Source organism: Arctopsyche grandis, chromosome 11 (assembly GCF_051622035.1).
Source record: "Arctopsyche grandis isolate Sample6627 chromosome 11, ASM5162203v2, whole genome shotgun sequence".
Lineage (NCBI taxonomy): Eukaryota > Metazoa > Arthropoda > Insecta > Trichoptera > Hydropsychidae > Arctopsyche > Arctopsyche grandis.
Window position 1 is genome coordinate 13,875,645 of NC_135365.1, and position 26,746 is coordinate 13,902,390.

The 26,746-nt window shown below is 31.6% G+C and overlaps 1 protein-coding gene across 2 annotated transcripts in view; it reads right to left on the minus strand.

The window, feature by feature from the left end:
* The window catches only part of mwh (multiple wing hairs), a 124,119-nt gene that overhangs the window by 85,671 nt on the left and 11,702 nt on the right, over window positions 1-26,746 (minus strand). Inside the window, exons 2-3 of one of the 2 annotated variants that reach the window (XM_077440904.1) lie at window positions 17,615-17,888; window positions 17,372-17,497 (exon numbers count right to left, since the gene is read on the minus strand). In XM_077440904.1, coding sequence (XP_077297030.1) covers window positions 17,372-17,497; window positions 17,615-17,799 — 311 coding nt within the window. In that variant the 5' untranslated portion in view covers window positions 17,800-17,888. Of the gene's footprint in view, window positions 1-251; window positions 438-17,371; window positions 17,498-17,614; window positions 17,889-26,746 lie in introns of those variants that run through there. The other variant, XM_077440905.1, reaches the window with a different exon arrangement.

Below are 26,746 nucleotides of genomic sequence, written 5' to 3' on the forward strand. Positions count from 1 at the left end.
AGCTTTTATTTGTTTATTGAACGAACAATCAATACAAGTGTAACAAGCGTTTATAACGACAACTATTAATCATTTCAAATTAATCATTTACACAAGCAAAACCGATCGCATGGAATTCTATATTAGACATGCACGATAAAAAAAACGTCATTTTGACATGCCAACTGCTATAGAATAAATAGATGAAGCAAAAAATAGAACATTCATACATACCTACATCAAATAGAATAATATAATATTTGTCGTCTTACCTTTCGACTGAGGCTGAGTAATCCAAAGAAATCCTACTACGGGCACGATCACTCATCAAAACTATTTCAACTATCACTTTCAGTCAGATAATGTCACTTCTCGGATTTTTTTCGTTCGGTTTACATAAACTCTTTGTCGATGTTTAAGATCGTTTTGTATCTCATTGTCGTCGTTTACGCTACGAGCTATAAAAATATATAATAAAATTCGACTATTAGAAACTAGCGGGTTTTTGCTCTCAAATACATACAATCCAATATTGAATTGAGAAATCAACAATGTGTGGACGCGTGTACCCAATCAATTTAACGACTTGTTTTAACTTTTTTATTTACGTTAAAAAAGTACATACATACACATGTAGAGTGGTTTTATTTGCTCGTATGTACGTACAAATCTATCAAACGGTAGATATATTTTTTTCGGATAACCGAAATATAAATAAAGCGTTTGCTTACCATTCAATAAATGATTTATTGTAATGCTACATCGTACTCCTAACATACTTTTTGCTGTTCACTGATAATGAATATTATATATGTACATATGTACATATAAAACTATATAGATTTTTTAGAAATGAATAATACCTTTCAAAAGAAAAATTGATTGTGAAAATAATGTAAAACTGAAAACGCTTCTCATAGTAATGATTATAATAATTTTTGAAAGAATCCCTATATTATATAGAAAATATGTATAAGCATAATAAGTTTTTTTTCTAACATTTATGTTATTCAAATTAAATTTAGTAAACTGACCGCAATTGTCCGAGATAGAAATTTATTTGCATAATAAAATCCCAGCCTTTAATGATCGACCTGAACTGCAACGCGATTTGGTCATCGATCATTAAATAAATTAGGTTTAACGGTAACGACGTGAGATTTGTATACTAAATTGACGTATTGAAGGCATTCTTTCGAATGGGTCATCAAATTAAACAACAATAGAAACAAAGATACGTTTTTATACCGTCAAAAGAAATTGATACAGTTTCGTACGAACATAATCGCGCATTGTGCCCCCAAAAATTGGACTTTTATTACCCAAAAAACGAGGCGAAGAACAAACGACCACCATTTTTACCCACTAATCGAGCGATTATCATACCGTCGACAAAAATGTTATACGTATGTACACAATATAATCATGTTTTTAGTTTTTTTCATTTAACGTCAGTCCGAAAATATGTACTGGGGAAGTCTCATTAAGAGACTCACCCAATTTCGACTAGTTTGTTGAAATCCGTTACTGTTATACTTATTATTATTATAACGAACAGGTCGCTTAATCGTTTCAAAAAGCGTTAAAATAAATTAAACCGGCGGAATTGCTCGACCACTTTACTATCCAAGATCGTGATATCAAAATTTCAAATTATAATTTTTTTGATTTATTATATATCAAAGCGTTCCGATACTATTTAATGGCTAACTTTTCCAAACGAGGAAAATCTCGCGGGAAAGTCTGAACGCTATTATTGGCACGCACTGTATCGCTTATTAAGTTCACGGTTGCTCGGACACCACTTTATGTTTTCATTACATATTACTTATATACGACGGTGTTTGTATGTATGTATGAATTTATACGATAATTATGTTTTTGTACGCTCTTATAAACAGCTAGTCGATATAACGTTTAAAATTAAAACCATATAATTATTATTGTAACGATAGATATTCGATTGCGTAATTTTGATCGAGAAGTATCGATTTGTACATCGTGATTCGCACGTTATCACCAAAAGCACTTAAATAAATTATTTTTATATACATATTTCAATGTTTAATTTCACACTAAAAAATACCCAATCATACAACACATGCTTCTCTATTGGAAAATTCGACACGATCGCTTCGATTTGAACTCGGGTGATTTTATTTATTTTTATATAAATTTCACTAGAGAATAATACGATCCAATGAGTGCAGTCAAATTTTTCGTACGGTATATTAAGGTCGAAATCCGTTAAAAAATTACGCGTGTCCACTGACTAATTCACATGTATTAATAAAGTCAAATTCGACTATTGTTCGTCGCACAAAATGAATCGCGATAAATTGTTGAATAACGCGTTTAATTGAATATATGATATTTTCTCGGCGTGTTTGCTACTCGAATTAATATGAGAAAAACGCTTTTTCTTCACATTGTACAATTTGACGTATTTATGTCATGCAGATAATTCTTTTTAAGAATATTATAGATTTATATTGCAAACGACATTTCATTGTGTAAAAATATTGAATTTTCTTCTGATCAGATTAAAAAACAAAAAAAAAAAGATTTTACATACATTGCACAGTGTCTATTGTTTGATGTGAACTTTTGCAACACATTCTATGAAATAAAAGTCCTTCGTTTGATCAATCGATTGGGGAATTTCACACAAAAACCATCAATTAAATTATTAAAAAAGTAAACATTGCAAAAATTACACAGATCTGTCAGAACAAAAACCAAAACAAATTAAACTTCTTATAAAACTTGAAATGTCCATATACACTATTATCTCACGAAGGCAAGTTTTCAATGTTTTGAAAAAATTGAAATTGTCATCTAATATTGTATTTGTAATCAATTCTTAGGCATTGTGAATATTAATGGAAACTTTATATTTTTACCTATGTATGCAAATTTTGAGATAAAATACACCGTCAAGATAAAAATATATGTATTCTACATTGACATCTAAAAATGAGCTACAAATCTAGTCAAAAGAATAATTTTTCAATAAAAAAATCAAATCAAAATATTATATGATTAGAGTATGCGAAATTTAATCTAGTTCTAATCAATTAGACATACAATGTATGAATATAGACAGATTATCTAATTGATAGCACTGACTGAGTACATACGTACATATATATGTACATATAATACACAGTGAACTTATCATAAACTTAACACCATATATATTATCCACAAGGATTCCAAAATATTTACTTTTCACATTAGAATATACCCACTATCTTTGCAGATAAATTATTACATATGAGAGTCTGAAGGTTCACTAGCACGTAACCATTAAGTTCATCAATAAGTTCAAAGTACATTATATACATATACATATAAGCCCGAACGTTGATCCTACAATGTCGATTACAACGAAACAATATGATAACCAATCAATCGGTTAGATGCGTGCTTGTATGTACCTACATATGTATATAGAATTTTCACGCGAAATTTTCGCACACACCCGATTAATTAGATGCGAATTGTGTATAGAAAAGCGAGAACGACGAACGGGATTGACGATAAACACGAGACAAACGTAAAATGAACACGAACACGAACACGTCCGTCTCGAAGTAAACGGCAATAGCAACTGGAGAAGTAACTGCACGCCGACCGCCGGTCAACGATGCTCCGTCAACCTGTTGCCTGCCGCTAACTTTGCAGTCAATTTTCGCGCGTAAATATGCACATACATACATGTGTATGTACATGCGTCGAAAAAGTTGAAATAATATGTAATTACAACAAAGAAATCAAAACTTCAGCCAAAAAAGTTCATTTGAAGAAAATTCATTGATGAGGCTACCGAATCATCTATAGACGGTTTTTATTATAAGGTTTATATTATATACAAATGTATGTATGAACATATTTGAGTTTGTTCATGTACTTTACAAATCGCAATACAAACTACACTCGGTAGTTTAATATATTTATCAAATAATATATCAAATTATTAATGTCCGAGGCATTTATTTGCCGACAAACCCACTTGCAGCTTACCTGTTAGCAATTCATTATATGATAAAATAGTCGAAGTAGTAAATAATTATTTATATTTAGGTCAAATAAAAGACACGTCCGGTAGAAAATAAGAAGATATAAAGAGGCGTATGAAATTAGGATGGAGTGCATTTGGTCGAATGAATGTTGTTTTTAAATAAAAAATGCCACTGCCTGAATAAAAAAATCTTCGATCAATGCTTTTTGCCAGTGATGACGTATGGATGTGAAACTTGGACATCGATCGCCAAAATGCTTCGCAAGGTCCAATGCACTCAAAGAAGTATGTAACGCTGTATGCTCGGCACAATGAGGAAAGACAGGAAGCGGAAAACGTGAGTGATAAATATGAAAAGGGTTGTGGACATAGTGGATAGAGTAAAGAGATTGAAATGGCAATAGGCGGGCCCCTCGTAGCTATAAGAATGTACGAAAAGTGGACAAAAGAAGTGCTAGAATGGTAACCGACAGCATACAAAAGGTTGAAATGAAGGCCGAAAGAAAGATGGTTGAAGAAATTAGAAAAAAAATTGTGGGGTGAGATAGATGAGAGTTGCGCAAAACAGAAACGAATGGAAGTGTGTTGGTGAATCCTCATGCAGCAATGGATGGTGAATGGCTGTAAATTAATCCGATTATGATGATTGTATTAAATATATTTTACATGCGTCATTTATTTTAATGAACTTAATTATTGTTAATACTTAATGTGAAAATATCAATATTGAAAAAGAATAAGAATAATATTTTATTTCGGGAAAAACTTTTGACCACCAAAATTGTTATAAAAAATTATTTTTTCCTACTAAAATATCATCCACTCAAATGTGGAATCAACTAATCTAACTCTTATGGAACCAACCCACATGATGTATTTATTAGCCTTTTAATTGTACAGTATAAAAACAAATATTTTAAATTTGGAAATTGTAAACATTGCTATTTACATGCAATATTCTGGCATCTATGGTTGTATGTATAAAAAAATCGCGAAGTTGTGGTTTTCAAAATTTTACTCATGTAGGTCGATTCTATTAAACATGGGAATGTGTGGTTTAGTATAAGAAAAGAGCCTCATTGTCCTAAATTATTTCAGCGAAACTCATCATAAAAAAATAGAGAGCAAGTATGTATATGAATAACACACATACATTTCAGTTCTAATAAAACAATAAAGACATGAAAATTCAATAGCATTAATTCGCGAAACTCGATATATGAAACGAGTTTCTATCGTCTCATATCAACTTTATTAGTTTTGATACAAAAATTAAACGGGAAATCATATAAACAAAAAGTTTTTCAAGAGAATGTAAATAAATATCATCGGGTATATCAAATTTTATAGATTTCATCGCTGTGCGTGCTAGGAATTCCGGTGCATAAACGTTAACTTAAATTATACAGAATTCCAGCGACGCTTATCACGTGAATAATAATAAATACGGATCGTCGTAGTCTTAGAATAATTCGACGAATATGTAAATTGATAATCGTTAAGTTATATTACTATGTCTTCGCTGAAAACGAATTAATTTCACGTCTAATTAATTATTCAAAAAAGTTCCAAACCGAAATCGTGCATTCTCACGGCGAGAACACATCTTCAAATTTTAAGGATGTATTTTTTTACACTTTGTTTACGCCGTCCCTACATTATAAAAGTGGTCACGTATTGTCAGAAGGCTTATGAGTACACGAAGTCATAAAGATTTTACTAGTACGATATCATTTTGATATTCTAAATACACATGTCATACGAAAATAAAAGGATGTTCCGAGTGATGGCCACGAATGTTTGATGTTTCATAAATAATTCAAATGATTTTTATAATATCCTTATATTTAAATGCGTGTACGTTACTCTAAGAAAGGATTTATCGATTGATGAAAAAAAACTCAAAATAACATTGGAACAGAATGCTGGATTGAAAATCGATACCAATGATCTCACACCTCGTGTTTCAATAGTAACGAGATACGTGCAGTTGAGTAATACGATATCGCTTTGTACGTAACACCCTGTATGATTAACACAATACGGATCAGACGCGAGTTTTATCTATGTCGAAAATTCAATTAAAAGTTCAATGCTACGGGAAATTGTAAATGACGAAGAAAAAATCGTAATTTATAACCGAGATCACACATGTAAAAATTGATACAAATTACACAACATTTAATAGGTTCGGGAAAAAAATAAAAGTGAGATGAACGCACGGTTAAAACTGAAACTCGAAACTGGTTTTTTGAGAACCAAATGATTCTCTTCAAAAATTAAGGCTTTAGGAAACTATAAAAGTCATTTATAGATACCATCGATTTTTAACAGATAAAGAAGCCATTTTGCTGAATTGATGAAGTTAATACGAACAATTGAACAATATCATATAGTTTTGAGTACAAAGTTAAGAGAATAAAATAGATTTGCTACCAAATTGTTAAAACTAGCAGTGATGGCTGGTCAATGTGTATTACATTTACATTTGTTAGTCATAGACATTACTAACAAACTAACCAGTAGATTATACATATGACAAAATCACTAATATCCACACTAGCACACTTGTGAAGAGTCTCGATGATTGCAATAAAATGTCTATACCCTTCAGGTATAAACACAAATGACCTAAACACAATCTGTTTTAGATCATCGACTTTAGAGAGTCCTTGGTTAATATTACGTATAAAATGTATTATGAGCATTTATAAGAATTGTAAATAGGTTTTCGATATATTTTTCATATTATGCTGTACGTTAACATTAGAATAATATAATACTATACAACACAAAAACAAAATAACATTGTAAAATAGAAAATGATCAGTAGATCGATAGCTATTAAAATATATATATATATATATATGTATTGAATATAAAATATATATCTAAGATGTATTGTGAACATAATTTAGTAATAATTAAAATCGTTTAAAAATCAAAATCGCATTTACAATTTTCAGTTAAGTCAAAGTGAAAATTAATTTTAAATATAATCTCAATAATAAATAAAAAAAAATACATATCTAAGCAGAAAGCGAAAACACGGAAGATATTAATAATTAAAAAAAAATAATGCAACTTTTATTGGATATGATACATTTTCCGCGTTGTAAGTAGATTTATCAACCCTATCGTTCATCAAAATTTACATATATACATACAAATTTAGAAAGTAATTTTTTTTAATTAAAACGGATTATTTTGCAAGATACACGCGTCATAAGTTCATTAAAATTTTACGATACATATCAAAAATACCGTACATATCTTCACAATGTTATGTATATACATGCACATCCATATAGTAAAAATGCATAGATATACCAAAGTAAATAAATATTCACAGCGTCCTTGTCAATTCTCAAATCGACGCATCACACGTACTTGACCGAGAAAAAGAGCAAACCACGACGAGATTCAATGTCAAGGCGACGACGCGACGTAAGATTTCACCGATCGTCATTGAAACATTTCCACCACTATTTCGTCAAATCACATAAACAATGATTTCCCAACACGTCGCGTTTGCACCTTAATCGTCAGCGTCGAATTTCACACCGGACAGGAAGTTATAAATTTAAGATTGTGCTTTGAAAAAAATTAACCGAGGCTTAATTACCGGAAAAATTGTACGATATATTATACGGAGGTGTATGAAGACACATTATATGTATGTACGTCGTATATACACAAATATATGTAATATATTATAATATACGACAAAATATTGATATTCAATGAGCGTAACAGCACCGAACATGTTCGTTCGTTCGGTCGGTGTTACGTGTATTTATTGAACTTGAATTTTGATCAGGTTTGCAAATCCTGCGGGATTTTTCCGAGAAGTTTTCCACGGTCTTTTACAAACGACTTCATTATTCGCTTTGGTGATTTATCGGCGTGTCATAATGATAAACCTCACATATGTAAGTTGCATGGATTCTATATGTACATATGTACATACATTGAAGATATGATTCATTCATGATTTTAAATTTTATTTAGGAGAGATTTTTTTACAATACAAATTTAAGCAAAGCAATTAGTAACAATCAAGTGATTAGTCAATATGTTGCAGTAGAAGTGTATTTTCAGTTGTCATACATTCCAACTGGCGTTTTAGGTCAATCATATTCCCATACAATTCAACTAGTGAATTATAACTCTACAAGCACAAATACACTTTCAACAAAGTGCACTTGTTGTAATATAACAGTTGAGTTTTGACAGTTCTGATGTTTTCAAAAATGCCTTTGAATTCAATAATGTGTTGATATAACGAATTAGTTTAAGTAATTATTAAGGTATTACGAATTATGGTACTGAGTATCTTACATATTACAATAACTCTAAGAATGTGTTTAAAACAAAAAATGTGACTTTCCAACTCAATTTACTAATAGCTATATATTAGTATTAATTTTTAATTTACTAGTAATAATTTTCAAAAACCTTACTTCTCCATCTAACCTGGTACCATCTTATATTTGAACTGTATTTCCGTTGTAGTATATTTTGACCAGTTGGAATGAAATTCGTCATATGAATCAACCAACGTGAGTTAGACGGAATATATACTATTTCAAATATTCAAAATAAATTAAAACTGAAAATTCTCTTCAACTTAAACGGTAGTTGGTTCCAGGTTAGATGGAATATATTCCAACTCGTCAAAATATATTGCAACTGGAAGATACACTTCAACTGTAACAGATACATTACTTTTGCCCTTTTATATTGTTTATTATTTCTGAATAATCAATCGAACTGCAAGTTATAAGTAGAAATGTAAGTGCAATTAACTTTCTGTACAAATATTATTTTCTCTTTGAACCTACGGAAGATTACTCTTCTTATGTATAGATATATGTATGTGTATACATATTAAGTTATGTAGATATAATTAATATGAAAAGTTAGATAAGTCACATACAACAATCGTTGAAAAGTGAAAATCCAAATGGTGTCAAACGACTTCGAAGACCGGACGAAGGTTAAATATGGGTCATCAATGCGAGTTTTCTCCGATAAACGCACAATCATATAATTATTTAATAGAAGCTAAGGTTAAAAGTTTCACTGTTTGTGAAAACGGCAAGAGGCTAAAGAGTATGTACATACAACATCAATCAATACGATTGCAAAACGGCGGATTTGAGCACGCGCATTTCAATCGCACTTTATCAACACAAATTTTCACGAAAAATTGTAAACAATTTAAAAGCCCCTTAACGCTCGTTGAACAAGCCGTTGCAAAACTTTTTTTTTTTTGTTTATTTTTTTACCTTTTGAATCACATTTATAACACTATTTGACAGCTAATTGTAATTGCGAGCGTTGAAAATTTGCGAAATTGTAATTGATGTTTCGCCCTTCCGTTGATTTTAGAGAAATTTAACGCAGCCGATTTCGACATCTCATTTATATATATTTTTTTTCGCGGCGGATGTTCGCTTTGACGTGACATGTCCGATGAGCACGAAACATTAAGGATGTTCGTATATCCTATGGGAAATTAAGTACGTAATATCGCATCGCGCCGATTCTGTGTGGCAATCCCGATATTCAAGGATATAAAAATGCTTGAGAACAAACCGAGGGCGATCGTAAGCAAAAAAAACCGAATTGCATCATCTTTCAAATCTTCCCGTTGCCACACACCGCAATTAAACCGAAGACACGATCGTCTTCTAAATCACCGATTTCCGGTTGCGAAATATTTAACGATGCCGCCGCCCCTTGTTAAATCGCCTTAATCCCTCTCAATAAAATATGTGTACAAAATGATAAAAAAATACATACATTGATAACGTACCCAGAATGCTACATGTTCTTTTATGTCTTAATTAATCATCGACTGGTGTGTTACGCTGTAATTAATTCTATCGATATTATTTTAATGGGTTTTGAAAGTTCCGCTTCAGTCGTTACACTAGAAAAGACTATACGCACACGTCTATATCTTACAAGCTGGTGAGTAGACCTTTGGTCCCTATGAAAGTATTTTCAAGACTTTTAATAGAAGCATATTCAGATTAAATTATATTTTCAAACAAAAAAATTACATAGACTAAGTTATTCTCAAAGAATAGTAAGTAATTGTAGTCGAATCGATCTAGAACATTCACCCTCATTCGACCCGCGATGTTTAGTTTCAGTTTCGCATTTCATTTTGGTCAAGGAATACAACATTGTTCGTGCGTATAACGGTTGGTAGAATCTGAATTTTATTTTTTGTTAGTTTTGAGTTCGTGTTTTGTATTTTGAAATATTTATATTAATAAAGTTTTAATATAAAATACGCAAGTTGTTGATATTATTTATTTATTAATGGAATACGTTTATATTTTATATTAATGGAAATTTATATTTTTTAGACGATAAAAGCAATTGTCAACGTCATGTTATGGGCAGCAAAACTTAATAATATTATAAAAGATATTTTAAAAGAAGTAATATTATAAAAGACCGTGCATTGAATTACATTGTAAAAATAATTTATTGTTAAATAAGAAGTAATTAAAAAAAAATACGGAAATAATTTTACGTCCTTACAATGTTACAACGCATGCACGAATGCGACAGCATGCTCGGTTCTATTAAGTCTCACGCTACATCGGATCGACTAAAGTAATATTTTTCAATTCCTAAAATTTAACATAAACAATTAAAGCAATAAATTCTACATACATATGTACATATGTATATAAACGACCGATCATTTTTATATTGTAGCCTATTTCTAAGTAACTTATTTTTATCAACACCAAAGGATAGATGTTCAGGGCTATTTTTATTTTATTAAAAAAAAACAAACAGCATTACAACGTATATACATAACATTGACACCAAAAAAGTTTCTAACGACAGTGAAAAAATAAATAAAAACAAAGAAGAAAATAAATTTAATAAAAAAATAGAAATTTAAAGCAAGAAAAGGATCAATATGAGGGGGAATATTCTTAAAAAATGAGCAAGATCTAAATAAAAAGGATTTACAGGAATAGTTGGTAGAACAGGGATTAATGTAATTAATGCTATATTTTTTATTTGATATTTTTACTTTATCTGTTATTATTAAATGCTATTTTTTATGTTTATGTATGGATGTATTTATGTTTATGTTCAAATGTATTTTTTTTATGTATAATTGATGAGTATATTATTTTCGTTATGTATTAATTTATGTCTAATTGTTATTTTGTTTTTTTTTTTTGTGTTATATTTTTTGACCATTGTGGCGCTTTAGGAATTCCTGTTATGCCACAATGGTCTGCTTAGAATAAAATAAATAAATAAATGTCAAATAATGAAGAATTGCGGAGGGATCAAATTGGATTAGGATCGAACTTAATAAATAAAGACTATTCATTATATAATTCAAAAGCTTAAACAAAAAACATAAATCATAAATTTTCCTCTTAGGTTGTAAGGAAACAAAACGATCATTGCTAATATGATTTTATGATCATATTGAATTGTGAATTAATAAATCTGTTGCTACTTTTCTTATTTGTTCAATTTGTTCCACCAAATTGTATTTCAGAATACACTAACTTTTAACATTGTAAATTTGTAACTAGTAAACATATTGAAATAAATAAGTACAAGTGTTGGAAAAATCATGTTCTCCACCACATCAACATCTAATTCTCACAGCAACGAGGAGAAAACTTCTTAAAGTTTAGTTAAACTTAATTAAAGCACGCGAAAAGGTATGTATATGGAACATTAATACCAAATTTCAACCACAATCAACACGTAAATAGTGCACGAAAATCAGTGGTCAAACTCGCATAAAAATCACCGTACGAACGAACGCTTACACTCACGAATAAAATTTCATTTTTATTCATAAGTACAGAAAAAATAAATTGATTTAAAATCGACTTTCTTTCTCGGTGTACGTTCGAAGTCGACACTTTTTTAACCGGTGCGATTTTTTCATTCAAAACATTCGACAACTTTCATACGAAATGCGTCAAACGTATACGCCCGTTATGCAAAATCGTACTATCTACAAACATACATATTAATGTACATACATAGATAGACAAAATGTCGACTCGTTCGACTAGAAGTCAATACAAACAATTACTCACTGCACGATTACAATTTTAAAACCAACCTACCATCACCACGAAGCAAGCACGTATTGTATTTTTTGCGACAAATTCCCCAGTTTCGTTGTCAGAGTCTATGAAGACATTTCGATTGCAGTCACGCAACCGGAGAGCGCATTAAACACTGCACTTCGACTGCATCAATGCACTCGTACAGAGGTTTTCAATCGACGCACACAATGCAATGCACGAGACATCACTTAAAAACAAACAAAGTAATAATTCGCCACTCCAAAAGTACACCAAGCCGTACCGAGATTGAAAAAAATATATATAAAAAAAATAAAAACATTTTTAACATCGATTGAACTCGCCTTAACTACATACGCGCATCGTACGAGTAAACTATGTACAATAAATGACGTATTCCAAAGACATGACAATAGTACATTAAATATATATGTAGGTATACATACATACATACAAAGATTCTTACATTACACAGCGTACAATAAAAAGTTTTCACTTCAATTATATGATAGCGAACGACAGTCGTTTAATAAAAAAGGAATATGTAAGAAGATTTTTTTATCATGTGTCACATTTCAATGCAGTCCTACGCCTACCCGCTAAATATATTTTGCATTTACATAGTTTCAATTGACGCCTACCATCTTATATTTTATTTATAGAATGGAAAAGTCTCGAAAACGATTTATTATTTCGATACTGAAGGACAAGGAACATTAATTTGTCTAATATGACTTTCATGATTCACTTTTTTTTCACAAACAAAAATAAGTCAATAGCGAAGTGCATATGGATGGAAAAGCTATATATTTACATATGTATGTACATTGTACATACATACATATGACTTGATTTCAAAACATAATATAACGAATATTGATGGACATTTTTTAGTAAAGTCCATACTGCACTGCCTAGAAACAATTATATAATTTCCCTACATTTTTTTTTATTTCATTTTTTGCCATAGCGACATTACAGATTAGTTCCGTCATCATTATGGCTAAGCCAAATAAAGGGAAAAAAGGATACAATAATACGAAAAAAAATACAGTAATAGAACGCGTTGTGATATAAGATTAAACAATCCCTCAACCAGATCAGCGTGTTTTAGATTAAACAATTTCAAGCTAACAGAAATCTGGTTGAGAAGCTTGATGCCCCTTCCAACAGGCGACGAATCCATCAAATTGGTACGTGCCACATGAGAAGAAAAGGTAGTCTTGTGAGATTCAAACTGAATAATGATCTAGTTACTTCTCTAGCTTCATGTCAGATATATTAGCTTACTTGAATGTTAGCTGGTATGTCGGTAAGATATCAAAGCGACCTAAAGAGTGGAAGGGGTTCAAAATCAGATCAGAAATTTTAGACGGGCAAGAATGTCACTGAAATAACAGAGTGAAGCTAGTAAATATTTTTTTATAATCGTAAGTGAAAGTAAGAAGAGGTATGTAAGAATAATTGAATATCAATTTAAAAACCCTAAAAATTTAAAGGCAATACATTTATTTAAAAATTGACAAAAAAGAATCAATGGAATTGAATCTGCACAATGTTATTTTTTCATTGACGTGTACTAAAGACAAGTCTACATATGCTCATACGGATCAGCCCACAAAACAGGAAATAGTCCTCTAAATGATAGATAGAATTTACATTATACAAACTTATTTTCATACGTATCTGCTTATGCATATGTATATATTATATGTAATATACCAATATGTACATACATACATATACAGTACATTTGCTGAATTTGAACGCTTATCTAGATACAATCGACAATATACACACAATACCAGAGAGGAAGTTTCTAATTTTACGATCGACTGGTAATTGCCGCGCCAACCGCAACTCATATTTATTATTTGCGAATGGAACGAGGCGATTTTATTAACACTCTGCGGTCAGTGGCGGTATTTCGGGAATAGCCGGGAAATTGACCAGCATTTTTCCGGCAGGCACGAGAGTAACGACAGCTCAAACCGCATATTAGCACAGTTGGCAATTACGACCTGTATAAAAAATACTCTTCCCTCCACATGCATACATACGTACAATATATACCTGCGGATGGACATGTACAGCGAATGGGAATAACTTTTATTTTACCGTATTAATATTTTTTTCCAATCGAGCGACAGTATAAATAAGGCTTTGCGGACGGGGAAAAGCGAGGTTCGAGAATTGCATAAGACTCTAAGTTGACATGAACAACATCCCATAAAGAGTCAGCAGAATTTCAATGGCGTCCGAGTCGTTGAGTAAACTATGCCGCTGTAATCATGTAACTTTGTATTGTATATTTGTTTGGATAAGTAGTTTCCAATTCAAGTACTACTAGAACTTTTGACTGTACTAAAACCAGATATAATTTCTGTTGTCATAATTTAATTACAAATTAATTCCATTTAGTATAAAATATGCATATTTCCACTCTCAAAAAATCTCCAATGTTTTATAAGATTTGTACAACGATTGATCACCAATTGAACAAAAGCCTAATAAAATATGAAATATGCACCTTCAAATCACAGGTCTTTCCTTTCCCCAAATTGTCGCAGTCAGTGTGACTTCATACCATATTGGATCATCTGCGCATTGACGTTAATAAAAATACAAAAATATTTATTATTGCGGAGAAATCGAATGAAGCGTGATGGCATTCGAGCGTCATAAGAATTCTTGCACGAAACGAGCGTGATTGTATTCCATTATCCAAATACACATATGTACGAATATATAATGTAATACATATAATAATGTATATATTCAGAATTTGACATTGGTGAAAAGGAATAATAAAATTGTTACGGTCGCCATCTCCGTCGACGACAGAATTAATTGGCCGTCTGTATTTATTCGGCTGTCGATCTAACATTCCTCTAATTTTTTTCCTCTGGCGAAATTTATCGCACTAATTAAGATTAGCGTAATATTTTTTTTTCGACGGTTTTGTGTGTGACAAGATTTCAATTTTTTTTATTTTATTTTGTCGGGCTAACATTATCCCCGTTGAGTTTAGCCAACGTCCAAATGGACAGAGAGGTATGCAAACTCAATTATAATATAATTGATGGAAATCAATGACCGTTACATAACTTTCACGCGTTGAAAAATTTATATTGCAAAATAATTGCATGTTTTCACAGTGTGCGACAGCATTTAATCGGTGGAAAAATTGAATTAGTTCGAGTCATGATTCAATTTTTTTTCATAATTTTGCAAACTAACTGAAGAAAATTAAATAATTGAATTAATTGCATTAAATAAAAATAATGATGATTCAATTAAAATAGTTTTCTAAAAATATGAAACTTGGTTTGTAAAGAGCCATCTATAGTCCAAAAATTAAAGCTTATATTATTTTATTTGGTATGTATCTTAGCTAATACTTGTTTAGTTTTTGTTACATAGATGTCACTATATAATAGACGTTTAATTTTATAATAAATTTAAGTTAAATTTATTTTGGTCGTTATTTAAAATATCATTAGTATTAACAACCAATTTTAAATATAATTTAATTTTGAATTAATATGTATGTACCAATACAGTAGGCCTGGTTTCACCAATTCTCGTTAAATGAACTCTTCGTTTCTTTACTGGAATATACGGAATTTGTCATCAATTTTATTTATCACAGCTACATACATATATATGGAATGAAACAAAACCCTTTGAATTAAAAATTGTAGGAAAATAATTTTATATAAAATAATAAATTATCAAAAAAAATAAATATTGAATTAAAAGTTGAGATACGTCATATAACATGATAGAAATATTGGAAATTGTTTCCGGAATGATTACAATGATGATCCTAGTACGATGATTACGATGATGAGTTCGTTTTTACAAGAATTGATGTTCGCAGGAGACCCGACCCCTACAAATACAATTGGATGAAAATGTAGACTATTCAAAATATTATATTCAGTTACATACAGTTTTGCTATAAGTGGTTATTTATTTATTTATTTATCTAAACTGAAAGAAAAATAACTAGTTATTATTTTAGCTATTGATATTTTTGTATTTGTTTGTACATATGCTTATAATTGTTTAGTTCAAAAATCATTTAAATTTGCTTCATCCCCACTGTACACGTTTTATTATTTTTTTTTTCAATTCAACGTAAATCCCTTCAACCGTAAAGATAGGAAATAAAGAATTGCATTTTCACTTTTTCTTTTGCGTGGCACTGAGTGCATTCTGAATGCTAGTCACGGGCGGCACTGGAGCTTTGCCAGTACAGGTCAGCATTTCTAAAGCTTTGGTGTAAATTTCTCTTCTTAAATAAGTATTTTCGTAATGCGCAATTATAGCCTTTAGTGCCCACTTCGCCGGCGCAAATACAGAATTTATTATCTCTAACGAAAATAAAATAAATTCCTAGGTATCAGAATTATTTTTCGAAAGCGGACAAAAACCAACCTACACCGTGAAAAAAAGTACCGCGAAAACTGGAACACTTTTATTTTTATATATTTATTTAAATACTGTAGCCGCATACATACGAAAGCATTATGAAAGGAATGGGCCGAAACGTTTCGGGCTAATTGGAGAAAAAAATAAAACGTGGCTTTTCCAAAGAACTACTATCGCATTTTGCGGTCATACTGAGAGATAAACAACGCCAGCTGGAAATATAATTAAATTCAAACGAGTCAGTTATTCAAACGACTCGAATCCGAGCTTTTATTTAACATACACACAAACAAACCCCTTCATCAAAAGTGTGCTCTGTCGAGAGGTGTCCTGATTTATTACGCCTCGGTGGCTGGTATTCTACACGGACTACAACGACGTTGATATGATTTATGGTCGCAGCAGATGGTTAGGCGCCCCTGATCGAAAAATTTCCCTCGGAAAACTGCGCAGAAAACGTTATTTTCCAGTGACCCGTCCCTAAGCAAATTCACAGTACGTGAGTTTCGTCAAAGGAAAACCGGGTCGAATTTGGACCGGTTCGCGTAAAAAGAAAATGTTTTCCGCCTTCCGTACAGAATTTAATTTATCAACACTCGGTCGTATTGTTTAGGAGAGGGGGGGGGGGGCGGATGTTGCTAGAATAATTTTTCATTTTTATATTTTCAATACAACAAACATTCACGAAAGTTTTTCGCAGAGGCAAAAATAAAAAGCAAACTCTCCACACTCGTGGCTAACATCATACATATTTAAGTAATTTAGTACTAGGGGGTTTATAGCGCGTAGGAAACTTCGTTACAGCCAAGTTTATAATTTAACAACTGCTTACCTGCACTGCGAAAGGCAATCATCGTGGCATCCGCATATGCTGCAACTGCAAAACGAATACTGAGATGCGAAATCAGACTCGTGAGGATCGCTTTCAGACCCCTGACGCCTCCTAGGATTTTTCCATCTGAAATTTATATGAATTAAAAATTGAATACCAACAAACAAATGAACAAGCAATATTCATACTACATTAAAGTTTCATTCAAATTTGTATCATATACATATGTATATTATATATAACCTTTGGACGCTCTTCGAATCAACATGATCGACGACAATGTTCCAAGTCCTGTGTATCAAATAAAGCAGAAACAGTACTCGAGAAGATTCTGCATGACCGGAAAGTGACTTTTTCTTCCATCTTCCGGTCTTCCACTTCCGATTCGTGGTCGTCATCGTGCTGACACTGCTCGAGTTATTTCCCATATTGGTTTTGTTCTAATGATAAATCGCACTCTAGTGTTGTATAATAGCTGACAAAACAAATCGTGACATAATCAATTATTAAACACCACCTGAAATTAAATAAAAGTATTATTATAATACATTATGCAAAATAAGACAGTCGAAACATTGCACACGAAGAAAATGGTCGAGAAACAAAATAAATTAAACAATATTTTATTTGAATAAAAAATAATCGAATAAATTTTTCAAATATAAATAGTAGAAATGTATTGTATTGATACATTGAAAAATGATTGTAGGCCGATTCAAGGCGTTCAATATCGTAGAAACCATTTGATATTCTCAATACGACCCCGGAAACGTATAATTTGTACGTTTCCAACTTACACATCAATATCCACAGGGCAGGAAACTGATATAATCTGTCATAAATATTCGGGTTAACGTTCGTGCTTAAGTCGCTTTCAAATGTACCTACATATATACATAATACAAGCCATGTTTACGGGCTACGTGCAACTGTACGCAGACGTACCAAAGTTTAATTAATCAAAACGCTTATAAGGTTACAAAACGGAATTAAAAAGAGTAAAAAGCTACATTTGGATACCGCCGTCACTCTGAAGAATATAAAAAAAGCAAAGTAAACAATAAACAATGGAATAAGAGCGATGAAACTTTCGCGCCCAACGTTGACATTTTGAATAATGAACCTCGCCGGGTTAAAGTGGCTATGTTTGTTACAGAAACCTTATTATTTACTTTTTAAACTTGCTTATATCGCTTTAATACGGTTTTAGATTTCATACTTTGCACCGTACAACAAAGTCACGATGTAATAAATACCAGAAATGTGCATATGTGGACCAGCTCACCAATAAAATTAAGAGTTCAACGTTAACGGTAGTGGCATAAGTGTGCTCGCATTTCGCACTTATGAAGTGTAATAAACTAAGATCAATTTCGATTATAAGACACATTTGTCTGACGGGAAAATTACTCCAAGTGCCCCAGTAATAATTTAAATAACAATAAAAAAAATGTGTAATGTCGTTCATTATCGAAATTACCGAACCCAATTCTTCTTACAAATTGTCGGTGCATGTCGAATTTACTACCTAAGTATTACATCGAACTTTCGTCATGAAAAAAATAATATATGAATTATATTTAATAATTTAAAATCACATTTGATTATCTGCCTTACATGGATAGTAAATATGTATAATAAATTATCAACTATGCGGTAAATACATATGTGGATACAATTGATTCCACATTAAATAGTGCACTAAATTTTGATCCACTTTTACAGTTCGTATATTCCTTTGCAGAATTCACTAACTTTGAAATCATTATTAAAATCTTGACCGATTGATTCATTTCTTTTCCTTTTCTATTTTTCCAATATTTCCAATATTTTTATACTTTAGTTTAGTTAAGTAATGTGCTATTTAATCATATTATAGCTTTCATTCTTTTCCTTTTCATTTGTTTATTTTGTATTTACCTTTTTCATTTGTTTTATATTTGTAAATTTCAATTTCTTCTTATATTCTATTTTATAACCTTTTCCAAATATTTTAATACTATAGTTTAATTATGAAATGTTCTACATATTTTGTCATGCCTTTATTCTTTACTTTTTAATTTGTTTTCCTTGTATTTATCTTTTTCATTTTTGTAAAAATCTATTATTGGACTCGGATGTTACATATATTATTTATTTACTATTTGTTTTTTTATACATATCTATGTACATCCTGTCTGTTGATTTTTCAATTAATAAAATAAAATAAAATAAAATAAAACAACGCATTATATTTTTATAATGAAATCACTGAAAATCTTCACATTCATGTCAAAAGATTTAATTAATTCAAAATTAAAATATTTATCTTCCTTGTAAACCTTCTACAACACTCAAATGAAATTTAAAATCACAATTGATTATCTGCCATACATGGCAAGTTAAAATGTGCAGCTAATTCAATAATAGACTATGCTATAAACAGGTTGAATTGAATCAACATTAAACAGTGCTATTAATTTTGATCTTTTATTTATTATTTATTTATACATATATATATATATATATATATATATATATATATATATATATATATATATATATATATATATATATATATATATATATACCAGAAAGGCCTAACAGGTATATTCCAAGGGTCTTCCTGGCCAATTACAATACGTATGTTTCTTTTACAGGATTTACTATCTTTTAAATCAGTATTGAAACGCTGTGTTGTATTTTATTATGGTTCTATAATTAAACCATTGAAAACCTTCACATTCACGATATAAGATTTAATCAATTCTAAATTGAAATATTTATCTCCTTTGTTAACTTTTTATAGCACTCAAATATTTTTTTTTCAAAACCTTTACAGTTTTTACAAATGTGTTATCATTAATGCAATAATTATCGCTCGAAAAACATATCAAGGAAAAAAGCTGTCGGACTTGAATTTCCACATTTAAAACATCATTTTTAATTTGTTTTGTGACAGCATCCATTTTTATAAATGACATTCCGATTTATTGAACTAACACTCAATCGAAAATATATATAAAAAAAATGTTTGATGAATTTACTACAGCACATTTATTGTTGCCTTTGAATGATGCGAGTAGATTTATTTAGTGTGACATAATTTCATACCACAAAATGCGATTCATAAATAATCCTACCAATAATAGATTCCTATAGATCATTAGACTGGGATAGAAATATTTACAATTTAGAATAACCAATTTAAAAGTTTGAATTTATGAAAAACTACATACATATGCAACTGTAAATATGATTTCATTAAAATTTTCTGTTAGTAAAAATCCGGGTTAGCACCAAAGAAGATAAGAAAATACATATGTAGTTTAAGCACAAACATGGTTAGAAAGTTAGTGCATATAAAGTAAGTTTATCTCGTAGAATTTTACTTAATTTAACTCGACCTAACTTAAACCGAATCTGTGGAAGCGCTAATTACGCCAACTTCAGCACCACTGCATGTCGCAAAATGAAAATTCGCTATCGAATTTTATCAGTCTGTCCGTCTGCTTTTATTATGTGCATATTATCATCATATTAAATACACTCGAATGTATATCTATGTATAAAATACATCTCAATCATACATATAATCATATAAATTATTACATTCATTTTTTTAATAACACCGCGTCGAAAGTTTTTAACACTAACTTTTCTAGTACATGTATGTAGACAAATACCAGTTTTTTTCATTAAGAAGATAACCATTGCTCATCCGTTACGGGCACACAAACACATGTGTGATTCATAACTACGTAATACTTTCATTTTAATGAAATGCACCCGAGACGAGCTTTACGTATCTGGAGGCGTTCACGTTTACAACGGCTATAAAATAATTATGTATAACAGTGAACTGACCGTGACTATTACACACGTTAGATTATTTACCTAATAACCCTATTCGGTGGAACGAGTTTAAGTTGACCCACTACTGCACTACTACCGGGCAAATGGGAGCTTTCAATTTTACGCACAGCATCTGTATATTAGGCATAGTCAAAAACATACAAGACTGAAGCTAAAATAGAACAAATGCCAGATCAAATCCGTCATCATAAAACCAGTATTCAAAACAGATACACCTTTCTCAGCTTTGAGTCATCGTGAGTTTTTGCTCATCTTTTTATCCTATCGTCCTATGATACCAGTAGTTTAGCTCGGTGGTTACGTTAATACTAACCACTAAGGGGTCCCGGGCTCGAGCCATGATTTGGCCTCGATTGAATCGAGAATTTCTGCAGTGCTGCTGGTCAGAACTTGGATACGTAACTCCAAGGTCGATCGTTTCCAATCAGAGTTTACAAATTTAACTGATTTCATTATTGAAACGGTTCCTCACACAATTAATAACCAAGCTATCTACTATTTGTCACCACTATCTGAATATATATAATTTCAAATTAATAATCTATAAATTTAATTTAAATTTATAATATAAAATGGTACAAGTTAAAAAACTATAGGTTGAGGCATCCTGTAATAGCATCATGGCAACAATATTAATTTATTAAATATAAGAGACGATTCATAAATTATTTGATTTCTTGATAATATTGAACTAATAGAACATAAATTATTGGAATGATTTTAAAAGGGCTTAATATATGTATCTCAAAAGAAAACTCAAAGGTTTTAATTGTTTTAAAATTTGCCTTATCAACTTATATGAATCTGGTAATAACGAATTTTTGATTAATTTAAATTTCAACCAAAGAAATCAATTTTCAAATATTTTAAACGGCTTTAACGGATGAAGGAATTATAAGATAATGTTTTGGACAGCTTCCAAAACAGGCAGGATTATAGTAATATGTCTGCGTACATATGTATGTATGTACATATTTATACCTAGTAAACATAACTATCTTAACATACAACAGATTTTTCAACTTTAAATATAAAATATGATAACTTCATCCATTGAAAAAAATATATACATAGCCTTTAGATGTATGTATGTATATCTACCTGACTTTATTTAAATTTGCCTTACTGTGCTAAAAAATTCCATTAGCCATAGTGCTGTTAAAAATGTGTTTTAATTTGAAATAATGCAATATCTGCGAGGTTAATTATTGTAATTAGCTATGAAAATCTAATTACAATAATTCATTAAACGTTGAATAATATAAAATATGTACAGTAGATGAAAAAAATAGCGGCTGAAGCAGAGCCGTCATTCCAAGACGGATATCATTCTCACACTGACCCTTGAGCGCGGCGCGTACTGAATTCCCCATTCTCTTTTGCATCTGTGAGACACATGTATAAGGAGCTTCTCGTGAAAATAATTATTTCTGTTTATATTGATGAATTTTTTTATTTAGAAATTACGTAATTCGAATTATAGAGGTTTTAATAAGGTATACATAACATATGAAGACCTTTCATTCAGTATATTTGGAGAAATAAAATAAAACAGCAGCATAGATAAATGGTTAGCATGTAGTGCTTTCAATTGTGTGGTCACGGGTTCTATACCGTATGCTGCTGGCCGATCATTTTTTACATACCTCCTTTTTATCAGTTTGCCAATTGATATGAAATTGGCAAACCCTGTCCTACCCTTTCACGAAAATTCGAATTCTTCAGCCTGTCGATTTGCACCGATGTGAAAATGCTGCAAAAATTTGCCCACAGATGTCTCTGTGGCTGTTAATCGTTTGACCATAGATGTCGTTTTTAATCAATGTGTGTGTGATCTTATATCATTGGATCTTATGTCGTGGAACCGTTTAAATAATTCTTAATCTGTATATCACACTCGTCGCGTTGGAGCTATCTGTTTGATTCGTCGTGTTGGAGCTATCTGGAGCTGTCTGTTTGAGTGTGCATGTTTGATTGAATAAATAAATAAAATAATAAAATAAATAAGTCCTGGTCACTCGCTATCCATCTCAGTGTGGCAAATGCCAACTAGACTTTTTCAACATAAATGTCATTGGATACTTCATACAAACATCCACAGTGACATGTATAGGGAAATTTTCACAGCATTCTTATAATCAAATTGGTGAACCTAAAGACCCTGAATAACTTGAGATTAGCAAGAAAGATAAGAAAGGAGATGCCAGTTTTACAAGAACTGTTTCAATGAAAATCAGAAAAGTTGGCAAACTCTGATAAGAAACGATCAACCTGGAGTCACAAACCAAGGTCTGGCCAGCAGCGAGACTCTAGTGGGACCCGAACCCGTGATCACTCTGCTCGAAAGCATAATATGTTAACCACTAGTCCACGCCGCTGGTTATTATTATACACTTACTAGTATGCATTAAAATAAAATATACCAAAAATCAACCTCATTCGTTCGAAAAAACGCGTAGAGAGCATCACGAAGATACTGGGATACACACTCCGAGCACAGACTCGGGCCAGTTTGATTTGTGATTATTGTCTGTCCACGATATATATGTAGGTACTATTGATACCCGTTTAAATAGTTCGGTCAGTCAGCAAAGGCCGCACCTGACCGGCCAATAAACATGTCCCTTCGGTATTCGAACGCGTACACCCTTTGTTCCATTGCGCTGCTCTGCTCCACTGATCCAATACTATACCAGTACACATAATATATAAATACGTACTCGCAGGTGCACTTTTCCAAATAGGCGATAATTGCGCAGCAGACCGCGAAAAAAAAAATTACACACACACACATTCGGGGCTAATGAGGCTGAAACCGATCGTCGACTAGTCAGTGTCTCTTTGTGGAGAGCACAAAAGAAAATTAGCCAAGAGCGAGTAGACGTAATGGCCGTCGGAATCGAAACTGTCAATCACTTGCATTTTTTTCTCTCTGCTTACTGTCGTTGCATTGAAGCACTACATTGATAAATGACGATTGCTATCGAAATTGTGCCGATGCTACTATCTATTTTCCCATGAAGCCATATATCATGTGTCAATGTACAAGTAAAAAAAAATCGATACTTGAAGAGTACATACATATATGATTTAAGTTAAGCAGCGAGGCTTTTTAGACTGAAATGAGTGGATCATTGTTTGGGATACGTTTTCTGTTGAATTCGACTTAAACTTATTGGACAAATGATTCAATTTGAAATTTGAATATGATGTTCGTGAAGAGATCAGGATAATGTATGAAAAATATGATGTAATCGAAAACATACATATGCAATGCCTGTAGGGTTTTAGTACGATAAGCTGTTAACCTTTTAAGTGGTGCCTTTCAATTTTAATAACCAGTTTCAATTTTGATGAAACGTCCGTTCGTAGACAGGACTCACTTTTCAGTAACGTTGTATTTATAGTTTGCAGAAAGGAGAACGTTTTGCAACCGAGATACTCGGGATTGTATTCACGCATATTGTTTATTTACATACATATATCTATAAATACTATATACAAGCATATTCTTTATACAAATAAGCAGCATTGATTAGTGGATGGACTGTAATGTTTTCAAACTAATTGGTCACGGGTTCAATACCTGCCTGGTGCTGCTGGTTAGACCTTGGATATGTGACTCCAGGTCGGTTGTTTCCTATCAGAGTTTGCCAATTCATTTGATTTTAATTGAAACGGTTCCGACAAATACCTATATCTTGCAAATATTGAGTCATTTAGCATCCCTAATTCGCTGATTTGTAAAAATGCTGCAAAAATCCAAATTTATTCATAGATGTATCTATGATGCTCTGTAAAAATTACTTTATATATTCTTTACCGATGTTCATAATTTATCAGGAAAGCGCATTGGGGATTGATTACCTGTTAGGGCTTCCTGATATATGTATGTATGTGTAAATAAAATGAAATAAATAAGGTATTTTTACCTTATTCCGATTCTCCTTCACCTGAGCAACGTTGGAAAGTTCGGATATGTTTTTATAAATTTACAAATTGAAAATACTACTCCTGATCATACTATTGTAAATATATGTATATGTACAGCTCCACCCGTTTCCAGCACATACTTGTTTCATACTTGTTTTGGGCGAGTGCAGAATGCATAAATCTAATCCTATTTGAGTTACAAAGAATTAAAGCTAAGCATTGCCCAACGAACAAGAAATATAAAACAAAACAACTCGAGCAACTAAGTGTATTTTGCCTTAAACTTGTTTACTGTAATAAACATAATTCATTGAGTTGTACTATTGGCATCAAAGTGTAACTGTTAGATATAAAATAATACAGCATCTCGAAATATGTAAACCTACACCTGCTGAATAACCTTCGTAGAAAGTACACACAGCATTCTCGACCAGAAAGCATTTGCATAAATTCAAAAGCGATATATATTGTATACACATCCAGGCAGATAAATCTAACTTTCAATTATACACAGAGAGAGAGAAGCCAGTGCATTTATCAACTACGAAGGATACTAATGCGATCGTCCCTCATTACAAATTCGATTGGATCCGATCGGAGGGAATTGTTAGTCCTGTGCAATTATGAATCGTAAGATCGAGTCCGAGAGATAATAATAATAGATACCTTTCGCCGCCGAACGAATAATACATACATACGTATTTTCAAAAGGAGGAAAATCGTTCTCAGTTGTCTCGGTCTCGATTCGATAACACCGTCGTCTATTAACCGGCCATTTTCTATAATGGAAAACTTTCAATTGAACGCGGCACGTCCTATAATTAAAACGGAGCTGGTCGGTCCCAGTGTGGATGCTGTGGATAGAGTGTTATCGAGCTTTTTAATAGTCGAGTGGAATTTTTATTTAAGCTCTTTAAAGTTTGCTCTCGACGAGAGATGGGGGCTCGAGAGGGTGGTTTGTGGACATTCTTGAACGGTTACAATGCAATGGGCTATTTGCACGTCCCGATCGTTCGTATTTATTACTCGAAAGATTCTTGGAAGTATGCTCTATTAATTTTTTTTCTGCATCGAGCTTTATCACTTAAAAGTTAATAGTGTCTGGCGAAGTTATTGTTCAGAGAATGGAGTTTGAAATAAAGCTTTTAAAACTTTATTTGAAAAGCAATCGCGATCGTTTAAAAAATATCAATGATACGTATAAATGCTATATTGTTTTGCGTACATAAAAAGATTGATATAAAAGCTTTTGAAAAGCCTTTTAGATATGTTCATATAAACATATATACATATGTATAATGCACCTATGTACATATATTTTCAATTCTTGTAAAGTTTGTTATATACATAAGTCGATGTATTATAAATATTACCAGTATCGAGTTAAATGCATATATGGCTAAATACATAATATACGCATTTATTTTAATTTAATCTAATTTAGCCACTGCGTTGAGCAATGTTAGAACTATTTCATATCAATAGAGAGATCGTGGGCTCAAGTCCCGGCCAAATACGCTGCTGGCGAGATCTTGTAGTAAAAACAAAGATCAACCAAAGGTCTCCTGTTGGAATCTTTCAATCTTT